The sequence below is a fragment of the Lagopus leucura genome, unplaced genomic scaffold (assembly GCF_019238085.1).
Source record: "Lagopus leucura isolate 7727_CA_CO unplaced genomic scaffold, USGS_WTPT01 Super-Scaffold_806, whole genome shotgun sequence".
NCBI classification, from domain to species: Eukaryota; Metazoa; Chordata; class Aves; order Galliformes; family Phasianidae; genus Lagopus; species Lagopus leucura.
In genome coordinates this window covers 9,107,624-9,130,350 of record NW_024962260.1, presented here as the reverse complement: position 1 = coordinate 9,130,350, position 22,727 = coordinate 9,107,624, and the positions used below count along the sequence as shown (strand labels likewise).

At 44.9% G+C, this 22,727-nt stretch overlaps 4 protein-coding genes across 7 annotated transcripts; 2 read left to right on the top strand and 2 right to left on the bottom strand.

The window, feature by feature from the left end:
- The first annotated feature begins 224 nt into the window (after positions 1 to 224).
- MRPL40 (mitochondrial ribosomal protein L40) lies at positions 225 to 2,422 on the top strand. Its single transcript, XM_042865919.1, has 4 exons — positions 225 to 250; positions 494 to 577; positions 1,444 to 1,599; positions 1,936 to 2,422. The coding sequence occupies exons 1-4, from the start codon at positions 225 to 227 to the stop codon at positions 2,243 to 2,245; spliced, it is 576 nt and encodes a 191-aa protein (XP_042721853.1). The 3' UTR covers positions 2,246 to 2,422.
- Positions 2,423 to 2,721: 299 nt separating this feature from the next.
- On the bottom strand, positions 2,722 to 3,767 carry CUNH22orf39 (chromosome unknown C22orf39 homolog). Its single transcript, XM_042865734.1, has 3 exons — positions 3,621 to 3,767; positions 3,374 to 3,541; positions 2,722 to 3,254 (listed from the first exon to the last, which is right to left on the bottom strand). The coding sequence occupies exons 1-3, from the start codon at positions 3,642 to 3,644 to the stop codon at positions 3,129 to 3,131; spliced, it is 318 nt and encodes a 105-aa protein (XP_042721668.1). The 5' UTR covers positions 3,645 to 3,767; the 3' UTR covers positions 2,722 to 3,128.
- Positions 3,768 to 4,395: 628 nt separating this feature from the next.
- Positions 4,396 to 9,781, bottom strand: UFD1 (ubiquitin recognition factor in ER associated degradation 1). Of its 2 annotated transcripts, XM_042866020.1 has the most exons (12): positions 9,696 to 9,781; positions 9,473 to 9,605; positions 9,114 to 9,146; positions 8,155 to 8,276; positions 7,691 to 7,821; positions 7,214 to 7,286; positions 6,460 to 6,528; positions 5,846 to 5,911; positions 5,518 to 5,565; positions 5,080 to 5,168; positions 4,920 to 5,001; positions 4,396 to 4,519 (listed from the first exon to the last, which is right to left on the bottom strand). In XM_042866020.1, the coding sequence occupies exons 1-12, from the start codon at positions 9,696 to 9,698 to the stop codon at positions 4,445 to 4,447; spliced, it is 924 nt and encodes a 307-aa protein (XP_042721954.1). In that variant the 5' UTR covers positions 9,699 to 9,781; the 3' UTR covers positions 4,396 to 4,444. The 2 variants fall into 2 exon arrangements, with proteins under 2 accessions (XP_042721954.1, XP_042721955.1); XM_042866021.1 differs by lacking the exon at positions 9,696 to 9,781 and having other exon boundaries at positions 9,499 to 9,582.
- Positions 9,782 to 9,888: 107 nt separating this feature from the next.
- On the top strand, positions 9,889 to 22,523 carry CDC45 (cell division cycle 45). 3 transcript variants are annotated; one of them, XM_042865674.1, is made up of 19 exons: positions 9,889 to 10,326; positions 11,425 to 11,484; positions 11,776 to 11,868; positions 12,300 to 12,437; positions 12,970 to 13,113; positions 14,189 to 14,244; positions 14,704 to 14,752; positions 15,456 to 15,517; positions 15,821 to 15,871; positions 16,612 to 16,731; positions 17,103 to 17,234; positions 17,599 to 17,697; positions 17,954 to 18,115; positions 18,306 to 18,444; positions 18,826 to 18,909; positions 19,103 to 19,221; positions 19,517 to 19,593; positions 20,351 to 20,417; positions 21,583 to 22,523. In XM_042865674.1, the coding sequence occupies exons 1-18, from the start codon at positions 10,276 to 10,278 to the stop codon at positions 20,413 to 20,415; spliced, it is 1,701 nt and encodes a 566-aa protein (XP_042721608.1). In that variant the 5' UTR covers positions 9,889 to 10,275; the 3' UTR covers positions 20,416 to 20,417; positions 21,583 to 22,523. The 3 variants fall into 3 exon arrangements, with proteins under 3 accessions (XP_042721608.1, XP_042721609.1, XP_042721607.1); XM_042865673.1 differs by having other exon boundaries at positions 9,890 to 10,326; positions 21,549 to 22,523; XM_042865675.1 differs by lacking the exons at positions 20,351 to 20,417; positions 21,583 to 22,523 and having other exon boundaries at positions 19,103 to 19,253; positions 19,517 to 19,592.
- Positions 22,524 to 22,727: the final 204 nt, after the last annotated feature.

Below are 22,727 nucleotides of genomic sequence, written 5' to 3'. Positions count from 1 at the left end.
GGGGGGCGAGATCCCGCGAGGGCCGCCGCTCCGCCCTCGGGCCGAGCGCCCCCTGCCGGCCAGGAGGTACCGGCGGCGGCCGCGGGGCGCGCCGGGTGAGCGCGGCGGGGCGGCCCCGGGAGGCGCTCGGGGCTGCGGAGGCGCGGCCTGCGCGCGGGGCGGGGCGGGGCGTTCCCGGCCCGGAGCGGAGCTGTGCGAGCGAGGCCCGGCAGCGGCACGCAGCCATGCTGGCGGCCGCGCGGGGGCTCAGGTAGGACGCGGAGCGGCGCGGGGCGGCGGGGTGAGGCTCCGGGCGCGGCCCTTCCCGCTGAGCGGCGCGGGGGTCTCGTCCCCGTTTCGGCTTCGTTCCTCCGAACGGGCCGCGGTGGAAGGGCGGCTGTGTGAACTCCTCGGCCGCGCTCCCCAACCCCCGCCGTGATCCGTCACCGCGGCTCTGCACCCATGGCTCCCGCGGCCGCCCGGCCTCCTTCACGCTGTGCCTTTTCTTCTGCAGCTCCCGGCTGCCCCGCCCGGCCCCGTGCCGCGGCAGCCACTGGGACACGGCCGTGCTGGCCGGGACGGCGTTGCTGCCCGTGAGGTGAGCGCGGCGCCCTGCTGGTGCCTTGCGGACCCGTCGCCGAACGTTGCGTCTCGGTGTCTCCGGTTTGTTTTGATGTCATTCGGCTTAAAGCAGCCTGCCAGCTAGCAGCTGCCCTCGGAGAGGCCGCTTCGGGTCGGGAAGGTTCTTTGTGCACGTGTGGGCCTGCGGTGCTTTGTGCCTGTTGTGGGAACTGGGGTGCCTTTGCTTCGGTATGAGTTTGTGCGGCAGCACGGAGTAAGTTGCTGGGTGCTCCATGGACGCGCGGAGTTCCCGTCTGCACGGTAGGAAGGACAATCATAGAATCGTAGAAAGGCTGGGGTTGGAATGGACCGCAAGGATCAAGAAGCTCCAATCCCCCTGCCGGTAACCTGTGGGCCCTCTGCGAGGGTTGGATTTTGGTCTTTGTGGAGTGTGGCACACACTGTCTTGCTTATAGTAGTAGGTGTGGTAAGCACAACAGCAGAGAAATACTCACTCCCTGAATTTGCTTCCAAATGTGGAAGTGTTAAAAGGATGTGTAAAACCACCCTCTCTGACCTCCTTAATGTGAGGTGACAGGAATGCTTGTAGCTAAACACGTTAGCCCTCCGCTGTGTGCTGAGCGAGCAGGAGCCAATCCTGCTTCAGTCTCAGTGGGATTTCCTCAAGTCGGAAATGCTGCACTGTAGCACGGGTCTCACGGTTGGGCTTCTCAGGCAGGTATGGCTCTGTACAGAAAATCTCACAGCACCTGCTGCTGTCTCACAGAAACTACTTTGATTTACTTGTGTAAAGGAAATGACAGTTCTTAGGAACAGTAAGGGATGTTAGATTGGATTCAGTGAGAGTGATATCTTCTTTTATTCATGTAATTATCTTGCTAGAGCACAACCAAAGAAAAAAAAGAAAGTGGATCCAAAGAGAGAGCAAGCACAGAAGGATCGTGTGAAAAAGAAGATTAAAAAGTTGGAAAAAGCTGCTCCAGAACTGATTCCCATTGAGGATTTTGAAACCCCACTGAAGTTTTCAGATAGCAACAGGTAAGTAAGACTGCCTGTCACCTTGAGCTTGCATTCGTGGTGCAAACACACCTCTATTTCTTTCTCCACCACACTGCAGTGCAGTGCCAGCCTTTGTGTGAGGTGCTGCTGACAAAAACGTGGAAAGTAAATATCATTTGTTTCTGCTAAAAAACTGAAACATAGTCATGTGAATGTGCTGTTGGAATGCCTGTGGAAAGCCTCCAAGACGGGCACGGTGTGAGAGAAATATATTCTGAGTTTTTCTAGATGTACGGTGAGTGGTGGTGGTGGTTCTTGTGTTGCTTTTTGAGGTGTGGGCACTTTCCCTATTAGTGTCACACTCCTCCCCATCAGGGTGCGAAGCCTTCCTCCTCTCTCATTTGAGGAAACCGAAAGAAGAGTTTTACTTATGAAAAAGTGGTCTCTGTATAAGCAGCAACAAGACAAGGCAGAGAAGGAAGCAATTCGGAGCCTTGTAGGAGCTCAGCAAGAGGCACTAAAAGAACTGCGCCTGGAATCTGAGGAGCTGTACCAGGCAGCCATCAGACGGGACGAGGAGCTGTTCCCCTTTGAGAGAGATGGGCCTGATTATACCCCAGCACTTCCTGGTTATGATCCTCCTGAAGGAAAGTGCATCGATATCACCAAAGTGTACACGCAGTGATGGGGTTCGTTGTTCACCTGGCATAAGCTGCTCGGCTGACTGAAGAATGGAGTGAGAGCTGCTGGTTCCTTTGGCATGCTCAAACATAGTAGGTGTATGACTGTAAAAACAAAATTCTCTAAGTGTATTTGATTTTTTTTTTAAATTGTCAAGCTATGTAATAAAACATCGAGCAGATCTGTGCCTCATCTCTCCCTGTGCTCCTGAGGAGTGTTTTGCTCTGCACAAACCACAGATATAAAGGCTCTTAAAATGCAAGGGAGGAATGTGGCAGTCACCACGAGACTGCACCAGCAGGGAGGCAGTAGCTGACTGATCACTGCCTTTCTTTGCTTCAGATTTCAGTGGTTTTTAATATAACAGAGGAAAAACCGATGAAAAGTTTTTCCCTTGACAAAGGGAAAAATAGCTTCTTTATTACCTGGTAAAGAACTGAGTAAGCCTCGGATAACGTTTGCCCTAAGCCAAAGCAGATCTCACTCCGGTCACTGAAGCCTTTATTTTCACAGTAAATAGAAGGAAGGCACACTGCTGTTCAAGAAATGCTCTCCCGCAGCGCCATCCCGGCGCCGAGAAGCTCTCACACACGGCAGGGCCGAACCAGGCAATGCTTTCCGAACGCAGTGTGCCGGCACCGTGCCGGCGGGATGCGGCCCCAGCTCGGTTCCACGTCCCCACCTGGCGGTGCGCCGTGCCGTGCCGTGCCGGCTGCGGAGCTGCTGCAATGAGAGCCGAGCGACCGCACGGGATCCGAATCAAACTCAGCGCCTGACTCCGTACCACACCGGGTGTTTATTAGTAAGTTTTCTGACCGGAACTGTAGTGCGGGCGGGCAGCGGCGCGGAGCTGCCGCAGTGACGGCAGAGCCCCGCGGGCAGCGCCGCTACTTGGCCGCGCCGTGCTGCAGCGGGCGGTGCCAGTCGGGAGGCGGGCTGCTCCGCAGCGCCCACACCGCGCCGTGCTTCTTCCGCTCCAGAACGCGCGCTCGTTCGCTCTCGCACAGCGCCTCCTGAAACACACGCGGTCGCTGTGCCGACCCCGGCACTGCAGGCAGCCCAGCCCCGCCCCGCCCCTTCCTTCCCGCCCCCTCTCCTCTCCTCTCCTCCCCGCCCCCAGACCCGGCAATACCCGCGCGGCGGTGGCGCGCTCCTTCTCCCAGGCGCGGCAGGCGGCGTAGTCGTCTCGCCAGCGGTCGCAGGCGGGCAGCTCTCCGTGCGCGTAGTAGTGGTGGAAGGCGTGCCGCAGCCCTCGACAGTGCTTCCACTCCCACCAGTAGTCCTCGCACGGCCGCGGAGGCTGCGGACAGAGCGGGCGCTGAGGGGAAAGGAGCCGCGAGGCCGAGGGGAGCCGCCCGCACCCGCCGCCCCCCGCTCACCCGCCAGCTCTCAGCGCCGGCCATGCTGTCCCCGCTGCGCGTCCCTCTCGGGGCTCAGCCGCCAATCGCCGCCGCGCTTACAGGAGCGTCCCGCGTGCCCGGCCAATGGCACGGGGCGGCACAAAACGGCTGTCGCCGCGCCCTTCGGATAATGGCCGCCCCGGGCTGCGTGCTAAGCACGTGACCCCGCCGCGGCCCCGCCCCCTCAGCACGCCCGTCGCCCGTCTCCCCTCTTTTTCCCCCATAAAGCAGCACTTCGGCACAGCACGAAGGTTATTTAGGAACCTTTACTCCAGGTTTTAAGCCACGACTGAGGAAGGAGCACAGCTTTATTACTGAGATCCCACCTCCCGTGCCTGAGGTGAGGCGGCTGTCTCCCCCCAGACTGCTACAAGAGGTTCTCTAGTTATTATGAGGCATGTTACTAATTATGAAGAGCATTAGAAACTGAGTTCCTTGGGCTTCATCACATCCCAGCACCTGGAGCTAGGATCACCACAGCACAAAGCTCACCTGCACGGTGCCTACATGGAGGGGAAAGTACCAAGCACAGAGCAACAGCAGAGCGCCGACACCAGGAGAGAAGAGGGCAGGCTGTTTGCTAAGAGCTGCTTTTGCTTCTCAGACTTCTCCAGGACACACTTACCCCCTTTGCAACGCATAGGAAAAAATCCCTAGAACTCAAAGAATTCGTAGAACTTAATTTTCAAGTGAAAATCAACACCGCCTGACAGCACAGCGTTCTCGTATTGCAACTGCAATAACTAACATCCAATATGCTGCAATTCTTATTTTATTTTCCTCCTGGCAGGAGTTCCCACACCTCAGGGCTTCCTTCCCTTCTTGCGCAGGGACTGGCCCTCCCCTGAGAAGGCAATGAACCGGCTTCCAGCTTCATCCTGAATGCAGAGAAAAAAGGGCATCACCTCTCTGCTCACTGCTCGAACGATCAAAGCTGAGCAATTATTATAAAAAATACTCCATCAGAGTGGCAAAAGACCGTCCATCTTTCACATCCTTAATCTACATAATTACTGGTTCTTTCCAAAAATAAAACACTAGCATTTCCGCGACGCACAATCCGCATGAAGTGTTCACTAGCTTATTCAACTTACATCAGTGCAATCTCATATTAGCAAGCAAGGACAGAGGCTGACTTAATCTAAAGCAAACTCACTAATACATCTTCATAACGTAAGTGTTCTGGGAGAAATTGAGTATGGAGGGAGGAAACAAACACGGAAAACAGTTTGAACCTTCTAGTTCTGTGCACAAATGGCAGCTCACAACTTTACTGACCTCTTCCACTTTCTTAACCAGCGGACGCGAGTTTCTAATGAACGTGATTCTGCCAATCTTGAAGTCATAGTTGGGTATTCCTCTGGAAAAGAGGCATAAATACATTAAAGAAACACTGCTCTCTATCAGTTCACTTGCTGACAACTGACAGAACACATACCTTCGAATGTCTCCTGGTTTAATTGGTGACGGGCTGGGCTCAACACCTTTCTTCTTGCCATCCAACCTGTTTCCAGAGCCAGAGAATGCCTGTGTATACAAACGTGAGCTTGAATTTAATAGTACCTTGTATTTGAGAGCACAGGGATATTACGTTCTGCTAGAAACAAACAAATAAAACAGCACCACCAAAAAGCCTTCTGTAATCTTTAGTTTGATTCAGAATGGGTTTTTTTGCACATGTAGTAAGCTGATAAACCCTGGCTGTAGGGGTATGTTTCAGCTGTTTTTAGACTGGCACATTAAGGACAAGTCATACTGTCACTGGTTGTAAACACCACAAAACACCTGCAGACAGCTGCTGGTTCATGACAGCCACACCCCAACCCTCTCTCACCGTTTCACAACATTCAGAAAAGAGCAAAAAGAGAGGACTTACCCGGAATCCTACGTCGCTCACATAACCACTGTGGTCTGCTTCAACATCCTGGCAGACAAAAAATGAGTTCACAGTGTTCATGTTGTGATAAGCAAAATAAATGTAAACTGCTCCATAAACTGCTGACCAAACAAAGCCTTAGAAAAATCCATTTCCAAAAGCTAACAGCTATTAAAGAACCACTCCTAAGTAACTCAAGCAAAAGCAACAGGTAAGTTTTAGACTTAAATTGTTTTGGGAAAATATATATATATAGGTACACACTGCTCCCTCACAACGGAGGCAGATTACTAGGGAACGCATTTTGCAAAACAGAAGCTTAACTTACTGTGGTCTCTTCATGTTGAGCACTTCTTTCTGGTTCTTTGTACCCCAAAGGAGCATCAAAATCCACCTATTGACAGAGGGAAAAGAAGCACAACAAGCATTTCTCTTTTAATCGTAAGCTTTATACTACTATTCCTCAGAACTCCAGAAACCACTGTTCCAACCTTAATCTAGAAATCACAAGGAAAAACTGAGGCTTTAATATTAAATATATCTATATACACACACATATACTTAACAAATAAAATTCAGAACAAAAAGACCAAGCCTCCCCAGGGATGAATCTTAGCATGTAATTGAAACAGATCAGTAAAACAGAACTCAGTGCCGTTGGAGATTTAATCAAGACAAGGTTGTTAAATAAGACTCTTCAGATTACAAGACATGTTGAATCTAAATACAACATTCCAGGCACCAAAGTGACTTGATGGCACATCAGTGCAGCACATGAGCAGAGGTGTGGTTACAGAGGTACAAGGTGCTCTTCAATGAGTCACCTTCCCTATCCCGTCTGACGCTACCTCTTCTGGTGCCCAGTGCCACCAGCTCATGAGATGCCCTCTCCTTTTGCAGAGGCACAGTAAGACCAGACTTCCCACAGTAGCTGTAACTTACGTTCATATCACACTCTATGATGGACACTGCTTTATCTGGCTTGGTCTCCATTACCCGAAGCTCATAGATCTGAAACAGTTTTGAATATTTTAAGATTGCACATCTTACAATGGATGCATTTTATCCTACGTGTAAGAAAACCATAGCTAACTCCTTCCCTTCAGGAACCTTCAAACAAACTGAAATGCTCTGTAAGCAAAGAACTGGATAATTCAGTCTATAGAACACACGACAACAAAGTCATTTATTGAAGATGCTACATATATGCACTAGAGAACCTACCTAGACTCTATCGTGCTGCACTCTTACTGTACCTTCATCTGCACTTCTGAAATTAACTTCTGTATTCAGAATAATTTTTCCCTCATGATTTGTAAGAACAAAACAGTACTCTTACCCCAACTCGTGGGTAAAAAGATGACTGAACTGACCTCTTTCTTTCTCCAACAGCAAACTGACTGCAAAATCTACCATCTGTGATTATTTGCCAATATTGTACAGCTCTATGCTGATTATTTAGCCATCAAGAATTGTGCTTAGTCTACAATCCCAAATAATCAATGTGTGTGCTGCCAAAAGCTTCACCTACTAACTCACATCTAAAATATACATACATATCTATCACAAGATGTAGTCAAAGTATTTACGCGGCCTCAATACTGAGCTATGGAGTACTTCACATGGAACTGAATTTGTTTCACCAGATTGATGGTATATAAATGAAACCCACGTTGGATGGTGCTGCATACTGTACCTTTTCATTGTAGTTGATGGCAATAACATCTCCAGTAGTTAGACAGGCAAAGTTTCTCAATGCATTTTCTAATCTTTGGAGTATGTTAAGATTTATTTTTTGCAGTGAAATGTCAAAGCTTTACAGTTACTATGCTGTGAAACTGATCTTTGTTCTCTCAAACGTTTTAAAAGTCATCAGTAATGGAGACTGCCTTCTAACGAACATTAAAGTATACAAATCCTTCTGTAGATGTTCTTCTGTAGGACACTTTTAAACTCTGGGGACTTTCAGCCAAGGCTCATGCTTATTTATACCTCAGGATACACTTTGTGTCAACATTCTGCAACGTAAGCTCTTTTTTCTTGTTTGTTTTTCAGAAATGGCAGCAGTGCTACCTACTACCAGAAAAGCATGAGCTGTGCCCAAAAAGATAGCTCTGCATCATTACAACTTGGGAGTAAACTTTTCTTCCCTGCTCCATCAATGAAAGGATACACAGCTTTAGGATTGGTGATGTCGAGAAAATCTGGACTCTGTGGCTGAAATTTTGAGTAAGTGGCAACTTGAAGATTAACACTCTCCACTTGTACCAGGCCTCCCTCTTCCAGCAGCAAGTTCTGCATCATCTGTGAGAAAGAAAACAAAGATACAAACCACTATGTTAACACAGCCAACGTTTTTATTTCTCTTCAGTTTGCCACAGCTGCCATCTTCCCTGAAATGCACCAGATTGCTGCGTTTTAATTTCAGGAAGAAAACAGGTGCATCCTAAGTAACATCCTGCTTTGTTTTGGTTAAACTCATACTGAGAGAAACCTGAGCTGTGACTGAAAGCTGCTTTAGGATCATGACCAGCAAGGACAGGCAATTTCAGGAAACATTGGATCTCTTTAATATTACCATGGCAGCTCCTTAATCCTGCTCTTCAGGTTCTGACAGCTCAGCGTAAGACAACTCACCCAGTGTGGTAGGTAACATATGCCCTCGTCAGCCACAAATTCGAGCACTCCACAGTGCGTCATTCGGTCCGAATTTTTATTGGTCAGCTTAAACAGCATTGGATAAGTAATATTAAGTCGGCCTGGAGAGAGAAGAGAAATAAAAATACAGCACAGTTCTGAAGCTTTCACAGATTGAATATTTGCAAAAGCTTGAGCCATGGTATAGGAGAGGATTTCCCTCACAGCATTATTTCAGCTTCTCAAAACTACAAATCAGGAGAGAATGGAAATACATGAGTACTGTATTGCCATTGCACTTTGAGCTTAAATGCCTCAGTTTACATCAAGATCTGGGATTAGCAGTCACATCACCCTGAACTCAGAGATAAATGGGCACTGGGTATTATTTTAGTACAGGAATTTATTATTGTTACACCCTTCTGCTATTATCAGATAGCTCCTACCTAATCATCACCTCTTGCCTATTCTAAAGATAAATCCTGACATAATAATTTCTTTGAGAATAAGTGAAGACTACAATTCAGAGGGTGAAAAAATGTCCTGAATTAAGTAGACCAATAAAAGCCTCAGCTCTTTCAACGTTCATTTTTACATTTTCTTTTTGAAGACAGAATTTCTTCAGACAACAGCACCCAGAAGCAACAGGCAGAGATAAGAAATCGTTGGCTGACCATTCTAACAGAGTTACCAGCAGTCCATAAATGCCGGCTCACATCTCAAGCAGCCCACCCCTCAGCTGTGTGTTTGTACGCAGCCCCAGGCAGCCCGCTGCCAGCTTGGCTTCTCACCTGCACAACACCTCAAAGCTACTCCTAACGAACTTATCTCACGTTCTTTATTTGATCAGGACTAAACAGACATCCAAACTGCCGTGCTATTTGGTAACATATGTGCTCACATATTTCTGCTCTTTTCCTTTCATAAAGCTGTTAGTCCAGAGCCAAACATTCACTTACTGAGTTGATCCAAAGCAGACGGTGGCATAATTACTGCAGATATGAAAAAGAAAGCAAGATCAGGAAAATTATGACCGTACAAACAAAACGTAATGCAATTTCATCACCACCACGCTTACATTTGTTCTGAAAACTCGCACAGATTCATTTCTGAGCAAGAAATCACGCGGGCTCACTCACGGGTCGCCGTGCCCGAACGCGGCGGCTCACGGCCCGGCCCGGCTCGCGCTCCCCGCCCTCGTCCCGCAGCACGGACGGCTCTTTTCCCAGCAGCTCCGCGCACCCCGGCCGTGACCGCGGCCCAGCGCCCGGCCCGCCCAACCTGGACGGGCTACGAGTCAAAGAAAACAGGTACATACTCTTCCCGCCTTTCTCCACATCTGACCTGTCATTAGGCCCGGCCAGCATGGACACCGAGAAGCAGCGGTACTGCGTGGAGAAGCGGTTCTGGAAGACGCGGGGGATGGGATGGTCGAACATGTTGAAGGAGAACTGCGGGAGAAAACAGCAGCGTCAGCGGCGCCGTGGCCCCAAGCTCCGCCACCCCTGCGGCGCTCCCCCCGCCGCCCCCCCGGGCCTCACCATGGTGGCGGCGCGGTGCGGGGCGCGGTGCGGGGCTCGGTGTCGCTGTCGCCGCCGCTGCCGCTGCTGCCGGTGGTGTTGCTGCTGAGGGTGGGCGCGGCCGCTACGCCGCAGGACGCCGCTCCACCGCCTCCGGCACCGCCCCTCGGCCGCCATCTTGGGTGAGGGCAGAAGCTCGGAGGTGACGCCGGCCGTTGGGGCCGTTGCGGTGGCGGTTTCTAACGGCTCAGCCTGTTCGTCGCCACCGAGCGCCCAGACGGCCCGCTTCCCGCTCGTTCTCCGCGCGTTTTCGCGGCTAAGCAAGCCGCCCCCAACAAAGATGACGGTAACGGCAACGGAGCCTGGCACGGTACTTCCGGCCGAGCCGGGCCCGCTGCGATTGGCCCGCCTCGCTGTCGCGTCTCTCTTTTGCCAATGTCATCGGCGAACACCCGGATGACGTCTCGCCCAATCCGCGCCGCGAAGTGACGACGGCTGCTTTTCCATCGGCCAATGGGAAGTGACGCTGATTTGGCGCCCACTTTGAGCGGGGGCGACCCGCTGCCGCCGCTGTTCCCTCAGCTCTTTCTTCGCCGCCGCCATGTTCGTCACAGACTGCCGCCGGGAGTTCTACGATGTGATCGTTAGCCAGGTACGGGCGGCGTGGCACCGGGGTCCCAGGCGGCGGGCGGAGCAGCCTCCCCCCGTGCTACTGTCCGGGGCCGCCTCGCGGAACGCCCGGCTCGGTCGGCGGTGGGGCTGAGGCGGCTGCCCCACTCGCCCTGAGGCCGCGCTCGGGAGGAGACGGGCGGACCGCGTTGAGGGCGTGGGGCCGCCGGGAGCGCTGTGCTGCAGCGTGCGCTTCGGGCGGGCTGCGCTCAGTGCAGCGCCTGTCTGCCGCTTTTTTGCTGGCCTTTTGTGTAACAGGCATCTCGACATTCGTTTTGGGTTTTTGTTGTTGTTTTGTTTTGTTTTGTTTTTGGTTTTTTTTTTTTTTTACCTTTTTAAAGTATCTTTTTAAGCACCGTAGCGCTGCACGCCCGGACGCGTCGTTAACCCCACACTCCGCAGCGAGCGCTGCCGCCCGCTCTCCTCGAAGCGCTATCTGATCTGAATGTGTATGTTTGGTGGCCCTGCTAGGCAGGGGGGTTGGAACTACATGATCCTTGGGGTCCCTTCCAACCCGGGTGATTCTGTGATTCTGTGAAGCGCGGTTTTGCTCCACGGCCCAAAGCGGAAGGCTTTCCTTGGCCGATCCGCCGCGTTCTGCCTGCGGAACAGTCACAGACTGCACGATGGAAAGCGTTTGTCCCAGCTGCTCCGGCTTTGAGAAAGAAGCGTCACACAAAACGAAGCGGAAGATAAGCTGACCCGGACGTAGGCTGCGTTCCTCGGCCCTGTTTTGCCCCAGACGTTCTTTGTCGAAGGCCGTTCCGGATGTTGAGAACTGCAGCCGTTCGAGGCGCGCGCCGCCGGGCTGCGAGCAGGGGCTGCACGGCTGCGACCGCACGGAGCTACGGGCGCTTTTGGCTGTGATTTCACCACGTGAAGTGGTGCTGCTCGTTATTCACTGGGATCCAAATCGTTTCTTTTGTTGCAGTGCCTCTTTAGATCCTGTCCTGTTCCGTGCTCTTAGTGATCTCTGCCTAAATTTCTCCCTTTCTCATCCCACAGTCACACACTTCATATACCAACTCTCTGAATTTGTCCCTTTCGTTAACATATTAATGTTACTCTGTTATTTTTGCAGCGAGTTCTTCTTCTTGTGGCCTCAGATGTTGATGCATTATGTGCCTGTAAAATACTCCAAGTAAGTGTTTGTTCATTACCACTGCAAGTTTAACACCAGAAAAAGTCATTGGGATTCTTAGAATGGGTTTGAGCTCAGAAAAGGATAAAAGTTTAAACTGATTTTGCGAAATGTTTTCTTTGTGTATCGCATCATGGATGCTCAGTAAGCCATACTCCCAGATTCGATGTCGAGTTGTCAGCTTGGATGTCTTCAAGACAAAGATTTGTATGAGATAGAGTTATAGCACAATGCAGTAATGTAGAAGAGGTTGTTTCCTACCATAGCTGACAGCTGTTTGCTTCATTTCAGGCTTTGTTTCAATGTGATCATGTGCAATATACGCTAGTCCCTGTGTCTGGATGGCAAGAACTTGAAACTGCCTTTCTTGAGCATAAAGATCAGGTAAAAAGAAAAGTTGCAGCTCTTTGTATATAGACATGTATTTCTGTCCTTTCCCCAACTTAAAATGTCAGCTCTTAATGTAATTATATTATTTCTTACCTCAACACAGTGGTTAAGTTTTAATATACTGCTTCCAAATGTGCCAAGGTCTTTTTTATTATTTTTTTTAATATCAGCTCATGTCTGATTGATTCAACTTCAGCTTGCACACATTTTGGGATGTGAAAGGTGGTGGTATTGGGTGTCCAGTGTCCTGATTAAGTATGGTCTGCTGTCTTGCACAGTTCTTCCTTCTTCGGGTCATCTAATGCCGGGAAGTAAATGCTGGTTTGGCAGTGCTGACTGCTTAGGGGGTTTTGTGTAGGTGTCTGCAGTCTTTCGTGTTTCCCATTAATTAAAATTAAAAATGTTTGTTTTGGTTTTGTTTGCAGTTCAAGTATTTTGTTTTCATTAATTGTGGTGCTAATGTTGACCTGCTGGAGATCTTGCAGCCTGAAGAAGACACTTATTTTTTTGTGTGTGATAGCCACAGACCTATCAATATAGTGAATGTTTACAATGAGACACAGGTAAGCTGAGCGTTTCTTACAGCTTGTATTATAACAAAGTGTTTCTGTTCTGTGGGGTGGGGGGTGCCTCAGTGCTTTTCTGTGTTTTGCAGAACTGCTAGCAGTCAGGAAATGAGCATTACTGTTGCAGACATCCACTGGTACTGTTAGATCAGAAAAATACTGTTTTGAGTTATAAAAACTTACACTGCTGGTGCTGTGATAGCTGTCAGTAGCAAGCACCTCGATCTGTTTCTGCACGTCACGCTGGTACAGATCAGAAGATGAGCGTCCCACGATGTGTAACAGCCACCAACAGTTCTTCCATGCAATGCTCTAACTGTGATTTTATTGTTGAAGAAGAATGCAGTTTGTGTTGGATAAATCAGCACAATCTTTGTAAAAACACAAGTTTTAAAAACACTGCTTTTTAATACCAGGAATGGATAACAGCCAAAATGAGGTTTTTGCTTCACTGTTGAAGTTTCTGAAGCTTTCTCACTTGTTGTTTGAAGTGGTGCCTTGCTGAAAAATATCTTTTTATTCTTGCTAGATTAAGCTGTTAGTTAAGCAAGATGATGATCTTGATGTTCCTGCTTATGATGATATCTTCAGAGATGAAGAGGATGAAGAAGAGGACTCAGAGAATGAAAGTGATGGCTCGGAACCTTCAGATAAGCGCAGACGTTTTGAAGAGGTTGGTTTCTCATGCTTCACTTTCTAAAAAGAAAAGTAAAGCAGTTATTCTAAGTCCTTAGAGCAGATAACTGACGGCAACAACATATAAAAATTGGTATAAAATTAAGTAAATTGAGAAAAATAATTACTACGACTGGAGTTTCACTTGCACAGATTGTTTATCTGGTCTGCACTGAAATATTTTCTGCTTATCAAAATGTGCTAAAGCTGATTACGTATGTGACTCTGTCCTCGTGTAATTGCTTAACCGAGGAGATTTCCCTCTGGTTATGCGCTCTGGGCTTTTGAGTTCAGCAAAACAACCAATTTAGATATAAACTATTTTTTATGTATTTTGAAATAATTGTTTGAGAAGACAGAAGCTCGCAAACAATTTAGAAGTAAATTTTGTCTGCCTTTGGGGCAGTAATCTAACACGAGTATATTGTGACATAGGCATGAACTAGTCAATTTGGCATGTTTGATTTGTAGCACATGACCTGTTTCTATCAAGCAAGGAGGCAAAGGCACAAGGCTAGCAACACTGATGTTACTGGATGGAAAAGCATTCTCAAACTTCATATAGATGGTTGTTCTGTTGGCTGGTTCTATTAACATACATTATACACTTCCTACTAATCCAGGAGTGTTTACTCAGGAAAATGAAAGACAAATTGTAACCAGCGTGTGCAAAAGCTACTTTTGAATCTGTGAAGTATTGCACGTAGATCTTTTTGATCTGAGTTTTGAAGATGATGATGCTTCTTAGAGAGCATAAATATACACCGAGTTCCTCTGTTTCCAAGCTTGATTGATGCTCTTTATTTTTCATCATGTTATAAAATGGTGAGATTCAGTGTTGGTAGTATTGAAAGTCCTTTTATCTGTGTAGATTAGCTAAATCAGTGCTAGCATAGGAAGATGTCGTGACTTTCAGTATCTTCTAGGAAAAAGTTTAGTGATAATTCTTTTTCCCATGAAATGTCATAAATAATTCCTCTTTTAATGAATATTCAGTCACTTAACTAACTGGATAGATGCTAATTTATTGGAGTAAGTTTTTCTAGCATTTTAATGTCCAAATTAATTTGCAGGAGGTAATAGAGAGAACAATGAAAAGGCGGCAAAGGCGAGAATGGGAGGCGCGCAGGTGAGCTTCAGCCTGCTGTGTGCAGTGCAGCCGGCGGCGTCTTTGCACGTGTTGGTGCTGCAGGGCTTGTGTGCAATAAGCTGTAATTATAACTTGTACAGAAAACGGAGAGATGTATTTATACATGCAAAAAGCTAAAATGTTCGTGTGGGTGATAATTGGAAGTAATTGTTTGTAAATAAGAGCAAAAGGTGCAGAGCTTCACTGTTAAGCAGCACTGTTGGCTTTCTATCTTAGGATGAAATTTGAACCTCTTTCTTTGTAATCTCAGTATTTTTAAATGAAATGATCAGGAAAAAAAGAAACAGAATTTGAGGAATCAAGAATCTAATAGATTTTCCAAATCTATATTTTTCTTACTTTTAAAATGAAATGAAGCTATTTCATAGCTCAGGTTTATATTTTAAATTGGACGAGTCTGGTTTTCCATGTAGTCAGACTTATTTTTTCCTCTTTTAGACGTGAAATTCTTTTTGATTACGAGCAATACGAGTATCATGGGACCTCAGTAAGTATCAGCTCGTTCTCCACAAAATTATAACGGGCCAGTGTAATTCTGATGTTGGATATTACTCAATCACCTTCATATAATTTGTAAATGACTGATAATACTTTACATAATTGTCTTTATTATATATGGTACGCTGAGTAGCAGGTAAGCAAGTAGTGTGACTCAGTAGTTTAGAGTTTTCTGGCTGTGCACACTGTTTTTCCTGTTAATGAATTAGAGGTGTCCCAGAAACATCCCGCTAGCTGGGAGGGCGATGCCAGCTGCATGGTAGTGTGTAATGCAGTGTTAACAGTGGGAGAAAAAAGCTGGAACAGAACTGCAACTACTGACATTCTTGTTGCTTGAATCTTCAATGTCAGTATAGAAAAACTAAGAGTGGATTTAATTTTTATTGTGGTAGAAGTGCCTCTGTGCACAGGAATACTTTTGTGAAAAGACTTAAAGATACGGGGAGCTTGTTTACCTTTCTGAGTTTTGAATGTGTCAGAATATTTCAGATGTTACAAATGGAATGCAGACGTGAAGAGCTTCATAAAACACTTCTCTGTTTACTTGATGTTTTAAAGTAAGATGCTGGTGTGTTGCCACACTCAAGTGTGACTTGTAGGATGTTAATTGGCAAATTTAAGTTTGCTGTTTGCATAATAAAGCGAGAGCTTTGTGTTCATTTACCCTCTGTTTTTGCTTTCCTTTCTTGTAGTCCGCGATGGTGATGTTTGATCTGGCGTGGATCATGTCTAAAGATTTGAATGACATGCTGTGGTATGTTTCTGTTACCACTTGTTGTAACGGCTGGAAAATAACTGCGCAGTAAAAAGAGGCAAGGTTTTCCCAAACTGTGATTTCAGCCTGAGATCCCAGCTTGTTTCCTAAGAGAGCGCCTGTCTGAACTGGGAGGACCAGCAGCATGAACGGATTGGAAGTAACAGCATATAACCTTGTTGCTGACGTCTGTGCACAGCTGATGAATTGTGTTTCTGACTTGTTGTCTTACATACTTAAATTGTTAAATATAATACACCTTGCAGGATTTTTTTTTTTAACTCTTTGTTTTCCCAATTTCAGGTGGGCTATTGTTGGTCTAACAGATCAGTGGGTGCAGGATAAAATTACCCAGTAAGAAAGCTCTTTTCCTTTTTATTTATTTATTTATTTATTTAGCAACTAATATAAGCAATTAATGTAAGATCATGAAATGTGGGAATTTAATGCTGCACTATTATGAAAAATGGCATTAAATATCTTTATGATTAAAAGTAATCAAGCACCTTATAAAAACAGGAATAAACTTCAGAGAAACTCTTTTCTGCTATTTAGAATTTGCAAACTTATTTGGTTTTTATCACATCACGAAAAATAATTTCTAATGAAGAAATGGTGCTCACTGGTGGCTTGTATCAATGCGACTGATGCCGTTTTTTTAAAGGGGACAAATCTGTACGTTCTGTAGACTCCTGCTTCCTTTCCTATTTTCCTTGACAAGTTCCAATTCTTTTCCTTTCTCAACCCAATTCTTCCCTACGAGATGCCATCAGGATTCCAGTAGTACACATGCAAACTTTACCCCTGATATTCTGTATTTACTAAAACACTGATCTCTGTAGCAAGATAATCAGGATTTGATTCATTGCTGTGTCTCTCTAAGTGGGTTTTATTTTGGCCTTAATTGCCTGGGTGTGCAGCTGAGTATTGGGAGACCATTACTTAGCAAGTGGTTTTTCTGAGATGTGCCTGCGGTTTTCTGTGCTGCTTTCTGGTGAACGTGTGATGTTCAGGGAGCATTTTGTGTTCTCCTGTTCAAATAAGGGTACAAAGGAAGACAGCCAAGCCACCTTTTTCTTTGTCTTTTTTTTAAGAATGAAGTATGTGACTGACATTGGGATCCTGCAGCGCCACGTGTCTCGCCATAACCACCGCAATGAGGACGAGGAAAATTCCCTCTCCATTGACTGCATGCGAATAGCATTTGAATACGAGTATCCTTGCCTCAAATCTGGTCAAATCAAACTCTGTCTACTTGATGCACCCCAGCTGAGTTGATATCAAGGGAAAAAAATCCCAAGCTGCTTTTCAGCTGAGAACAGAATTGGAGAAAAAAGAAAATGCGAACGGCCTGTTGAACACGAGTCTCTTTTAGTATCTCACACAGCTTCACCACAGCTCAACTCTACAGATTTAGTTAGATGTCAGAGTTTCTTGTCTTGAGGTGTTACGTGTGCCTACATCTTTTCACAGAGTTTGGACATACAGTAAATAAGGGCAACTAAAGGCACCTGCTAATTAGAGTTCTCTAACTAACTTCAAAGAGTGTATATGCTTATAGTTATTTTCTGTAATTCCTGTCCAGTCTGCGCCTGGCACTTTATCAGCACTGGTCTCTGTATGAAAGTCTCTGTAATACTTCATACACCTCTGCTAACCTTAAGCTCTGGTCAGTACAAGGACAGAAGCGGCTGCAGGAGTTTTTGGCTGACATGGGGTGAGTTTTAAAAATTTGGTTCTCAGTTAAGGGATCGTTTTTTCACTGGATCGTATAAAATTATTCAGTCCGAGTCAGGTTGTTTAAGCTTACAGGTACTCAGTATGTTGTTTCTTAAATGTGATTGTAGGGCTCTAAGTTGGTTGTGCCTTAGTGTATGAAGAGCAGTTCAGCTGTGTGCCTTTTCTGAGCAGTCGGTCTGAAGTGACTCGTGCACTTAGCCTGCTCTTCAGTGACTGGAGGAAAACAAGCTCAGTCAGACTTTGCTTGCTAAACTACCAGATCTTAATGCCTTATGAAAGCAAGGTAGAATATTTGTTTCTTTTGGCTTTTTATCTGTTGTGATTTTTCCTTCCGTTTTCAGTTTGCCTTTGAAGCAAGTGAAGCAGAAGTTTAATTCCATGGACATGTCTTTGAAAGAAAACCTTCGGGAAATGATTGAAGAATCTGCAAATAAGTTTGGGTAAATTGTTTTAAATACAAGTGATTTGTCTGAAAATCTTTTTCAATTAAATTCAGATGTTTTTATATGAAGTGGATGGAATGTCTCCTTAAAAAAAAAAAAAGATACGGAATTTATATTGATAAATTAATACTAGACGCTTTGCAAATGTTAGAGTGAAATTAATCTTCATGTTCTTAACGTTAACGCACAAAGGAGATGATGTTATTAATGTTGACCAGATGAAAACATTGACTATTTTTATCTCATTTTACAGAATGAGGGATTTAAGAGTTCAGACCTTCAGCATTCACTTCGGCTTTAAGAACAAGTTCTTGGCAAGTGATATAGTTTATGCCACAGCTTCTCTTATGGAGAGCATAGAGAAAGAGGGGCCTGAAACGACTAATTTCATTAAAGCTTTGGACAGCCTCTCCAGGTACAAAAAATTCTCATTGTTCTTTTACAATTTTATTTAGGGAATGTGGGTTGAATATCTAAAGGATGCATCGATGCTTCATAAGCGAAAAGAAATATTGAAGAATATATCCACAGGGATTTAGAAATGTCCCACTTATGCATGGAAAAGCTTTACGTTTTTACATAAAGGCATTTCTTCTGTCTTGCAGAGGCAACCTGGACAAACTGCACCAAGGGCTGGACCTAGCCAAAAAGCAGTTACGTGCCATTCAGCAGACAGTAGCCAGCTGCATTTGCACCAACCTTGTTATTTCCCAAGGGCCTTTTCTTTATTGCTCTCTCATGGAGGTCAGAATTCTATTTTTCTATTTTTCATGTTTCAGTATCGTATTTTGTCTTTCTCTGATTTGAATAACACTGTTTTCCTAACTGTTGGCTCAATAATAATGATGCCAACAGAAAGTCAGAAAGACTGTCTATACCGTACTGTCCTCTCGTGGGTCAGTATTGACATCTGCTCTGTAAATCACAAAGAAAGAATCAGTTTTCTCAAAGGAGGGAGCTTGGTCACCAAGCAGAGGAGGAGATGTCGAATTCCTTTACCATAATGGTTCTTAGTGCACTTCGACCGATGCAGAGCTTTTAGCTGTGTCAGTAGATATCAAAATTTAAATCAATGAATGGAACGATTATCTTGTGTTGAGACTGAAATAATTCTTGTTTTCCTAGGGTACGCCAGATGTGAAACTGTTTTCTAAACCAGTATCTCTGTGCCTGCTTAGTAAATACTTGCTCAAATCCTTTGTTTGCTCTGTAAGTAAATCAGCTCTAATGTTACTTTTGGCCTCAAAGTAGTTACTGTTCTGCTCGGTACTTACAGTTAACTACTAAAATGTTTTCATATTATCTCAAAAGTTTTTCTGCTGATTGTTTGGATAATTTTAGCACCTTTATGAATTCTGTTCCTGGGAAACTTCCTAACACAAAGAACCTTTCTGATTTCCAGACAAAAAACAAGCGCTGCAAATTACTGCCACTGATAATGGCTGCACCGATGGATGTTGAACAGGGAACTGTGATCATGGTGGGGATTCCTCCAGAAACAGAAAGCTCTGACAAAAAGAAGTAAGAACGTTGTTTGAAAGTTCTTACTGAAGGTATCCATGCGCTTTTCCTGTCTCTGAAACAACCACATCTCTCCTGTACCTACCTAACACTGTGTATTGACTTGACCTGCATCCTTCTTAAAAGATACTTTTGCTCATGGTATACATGAGGCTCTTAAGAGGACAGACATGTTCCCAGCTTCCTTGTACATTTTTTCCTCCATCTTAACTATTTATGTATTTGTCTTAAAAGAGAGCCATGTCTCTTAGTGGATGGTACCTTTTAATGCATGACTTTGTATTTCATCTTGCAGCTTTTTTGGAAGAGCATTTGAGAAAGCTGCTGACAGTACCAATTCCAGGACTTTACACAACCATTTTGACATGTCCAGTGAGTAATGCCATCTTTCATTTCACATAATTCATTCACCTTTGTTCCTTTAGGGGTCAGTGTTCACACAGACTCCATCAAGCATAGTGAGCGTAGACCATTTATTCATTTCTGTGTCTTAAATGCAAACATGGAGTGTGTGTACGTGATAAGGCTACTCCTGAGTCTGGTGTAAATGCAAACTGCATCTTAGTTTGCTGATCTTTTTTCTTCTCTGTTTAAGTCTCGTCTGGTACAGAAGTTAAGCTGTGTAGCAGGGGCTGGCTTATCATTTTGGGACAGTCTAAAGATTGCACAGAGTAACCATTTTCATATATACGCTTCTTTTACAGTCTACAAGGATAGCTGAGAATCTTTGTATTTAGCAGCCAAGCCAAGCATTGATGCTAGAAGGTGTATTCCATATTGACTCTGAAAACCAGGATGTTCGTGCAGTGAGGTTTTCCCAGCTTTGTGTGCGCTTCCAAAGGAGGCGCTTTGTAACCCCACACACTTTGATTCTGTTTGCGTGTCGAACAGAAAACGAACTGCTAGGGTTAAAACTTAGTGGCTGCATCCTGCAATGAGCGCCTGGAAATGTGAGTTTGCTGGAACAAACAGTGCAGGTTGCATTTTGCCCAAACAAATAGTTTCTCTTTTTCTTTCTTAAGGCTGGTTAGGAATATAAATAAATATATTGGAAATCAATGTTCCTTGTATGACACGTGACATACCTTTCAGTTATTGGCATCATGTAACAAAGTGTTTTGTATTTTAGTAATTGAATTGAAAACAGAAGACAGGAGCAAATTTCTGGATGCACTCGTATCTCTCTTGTCCTAATGGTAAGACAATGCAAAAAGGATTAATTCAGAAATGTATTGCAGTTCAAGTTAGTAACCAAATGACATTCACATATTATCTGTAGCATGTTCCAACAAAATGCAGCAATTTCCAGTGAAAATAAATATTGAAGGTAAGGGTTTCTTACAAAGATTGTTTTTCTTTTGGAGAAGAGGCAGACAATGCATGAAAAGATTTTTTTTTTTTTCTTTTTGAGACATTTAAATTTCATAATTTCTGAGCTTTTCATTACTCTAGCTGTTTGTGGCTTTTCAATTTCATTTGTAGAAGGAGCAGCTGTTTATGTTGTGAAAGGAAATGGAGGTAGTATTACTACAGTAATAACAGTGATTGGCAGTCCATTACTGACTTCTTTCCTTTCAGTTACAATAGCTTGCTTGAGCTCAGGGCAGAATCTTGGTCACAAGAGAGCCATTCTTTTCTTTGAAGTTAAAGTGGTTTGATGATTGTTTGGGACTTGTTTTTTTTCTGTTTGCTTTTGTTTCCTATGTTATAGCTTATGGGGTGTAGTTTTTATCTGGACTTGAGATTTTATTTGTAGTTGTGACTTTTTGCTTTGCGCTTGTTCAAAGTCTGTCTTAAAGCGATTTTAGGACAAATTTTACTGCGTACTTGTTGAGACTAGAATTTGCTGCAGCTGTTTCCAAATACTTGATGTTTTTTAGTTATGAACTGTTTTCGTTGGTTTGTGCTGATTCCACAGGGAATCTTAGGCTTCTTAGACATTAAACTCTAAACTGTTTTGTGACGCTTGCTCAGAACAGCCCGTAAGATTGTCTGAAGCTATCTGAAGTACCTCCTGATTGCTTCATATCTAGACAGAGGTTTGATCTTCAGTATTCACATGTGAACTGATCCCACAGTTGTCTTTATGCTGCATGTACAAAAGCAAGGGAGTAAGATGAAGCCTTTGACAAGTGTGTGTGAATGTACGTTCACAGGCCTAACCAAATGGATGTTGACCTACTGGTGGATATGAACACTAATTTCTTTCTGTTTACTCAGCAGTGAGAAGCAGTGAGTCAATAACTGCAGTTGTTTGTTAGATAGCGTTGCCATCCATGGCTTCTGCGATTCCTACACCTATTTGTTTCTTTATGCTTTGACTACAGATTGTTTCAGATTGTCTTCTGCCCTGTTACGCAGTGGTGCTTTTCGGTTCCTTGTGCTGGAAGCTGAGGATCAGATGCTCTGAAGTTGTTTCAGATGTTCCAGACTTCATAGTGCTGCAATTATGTCATCTTGCTTCCAATAGAGGCCTGGACTTTTGGTTTTGTGCTTGAGAGGCTAAAGGATTTCAAACCTGAGCACACAGGTATTGGATACTGCCTCTTTGTAAGGACTCAAGCCTTGTAAAGGCAAAATGCCTCAAACTGGAGAATTTGCACATGGCATTTCTGTTTGTCAAACCTGCTTTTATTAGTAGATGTGCTCCTTTGGTGTTGAGCTGTGGGCTAACAACAAAAATAGGTTTTAAATAAATTCCATACTTAAATGCTCTTTTAAAACTTCCTTGAATGTTTTAAAATCATTTTTAAAAAAGCTTCTTGAAAACTTGTAATGAAAATCTTCTTAGGTGCTGTCGGGTTGAAGCCTTGCACTTTGGTTGAAGTAGCTGTTTTATGAGGCAGGTTTTAAGATTTTAGGTGTTTAAAATCCATGTACCAAGAAACTGCCAGTCACCAGGTACAACCCGTGGAATTTCAGTGCCAGCAAAGTGCCCTCAGTGGCAGCATGTCCTTAGCCATGCATGGTGGTGCTGCACTGTCACTTGCCGACTGGCTTTGGCAGTAATTTTCCTGGGAAGAATCTACAGCAGTACGAGAACCGCGTGTGGGCTGCAGTGTTACAGCTGGCAGCCTCCATCTCAGCTCCGTAACAGAGGTCCCATTTCACTTTAGTTGCTGTGCATTGGGTGGGTATGTATATGCTTGGAATTCTTTTTCTCCCTGCGATGTTTGCTTGAATTCTGTACGACCTCAATATTTTCAATGTATTATAATGGATATGTAAAGAGTATGTATCGTTACATTGTATTTGGTACAGATTTTTATTACAAGTTAATTTAACACTGACTGTGATCTAGATGTAGCCAGTGGAAAACGAATTAAACGATATATTTTTATCCAAACAGCAGTAGTTCTTTAATGCTGTCTTTTATCTGAACAATCAAATCTTTGTGCCAGCTTGTGATAATGGAAAGGTGTGCTTTGTAAGGTGTGTGCTGTGTGCCTGATCCGTGGCACAGTTCTGCGACTGATGGCTGTCTTAGCAAATTATTACCACTGGTT

What these genes read in the sequence shown, in the direction of transcription:
- UFD1 (XM_042866020.1), bottom strand. An exon ending in CTCAACATGAAGAGACCACA is followed by an intron (nt 5,566 to 5,845) that starts GTAAGTTAAGCT and finishes TTTGTCTGCCAG; the next exon opens with GATGTTGAAGCAGACCACAG. An exon ending in TGAGCGACGTAGGATTCCGG is followed by an intron (nt 5,169 to 5,517) that starts GTAAGTCCTCTC and finishes TTGTATACACAG; the next exon opens with GCATTCTCTGGCTCTGGAAA.
- CUNH22orf39 (XM_042865734.1), bottom strand. Translation starts at nt 3,644, where the DNA reads ATGGCCGGCGCTGAGAGCTGGCGG. An exon ending in CCGGCGCTGAGAGCTGGCGG is followed by an intron (nt 3,542 to 3,620) that starts GTGAGCGGGGGG and finishes CTCTGTCCGCAG; the next exon opens with CCTCCGCGGCCGTGCGAGGA. An exon ending in AGCGCGCCACCGCCGCGCGG is followed by an intron (nt 3,255 to 3,373) that starts GTATTGCCGGGT and finishes CGTGTGTTTCAG; the next exon opens with GAGGCGCTGTGCGAGAGCGA.
- CDC45 (XM_042865674.1), top strand. Translation starts at nt 10,276, where the DNA reads ATGTTCGTCACAGACTGCCGCCGGGAGTTCTACGATGTGATCGTTAGC. An exon ending in GTGCCTGTAAAATACTCCAA is followed by an intron (nt 11,485 to 11,775) that starts GTAAGTGTTTGT and finishes GCTTCATTTCAG; the next exon opens with GCTTTGTTTCAATGTGATCA. An exon ending in ATGTTTACAATGAGACACAG is followed by an intron (nt 12,438 to 12,969) that starts GTAAGCTGAGCG and finishes TATTCTTGCTAG; the next exon opens with ATTAAGCTGTTAGTTAAGCA.
- MRPL40 (XM_042865919.1), top strand. Translation starts at nt 225, where the DNA reads ATGCTGGCGGCCGCGCGGGGGCTCAG. An exon ending in GCGGCCGCGCGGGGGCTCAG is followed by an intron (nt 251 to 493) that starts GTAGGACGCGGA and finishes TTTCTTCTGCAG; the next exon opens with CTCCCGGCTGCCCCGCCCGG. An exon ending in ACGGCGTTGCTGCCCGTGAG is followed by an intron (nt 578 to 1,443) that starts GTGAGCGCGGCG and finishes TTATCTTGCTAG; the next exon opens with AGCACAACCAAAGAAAAAAA.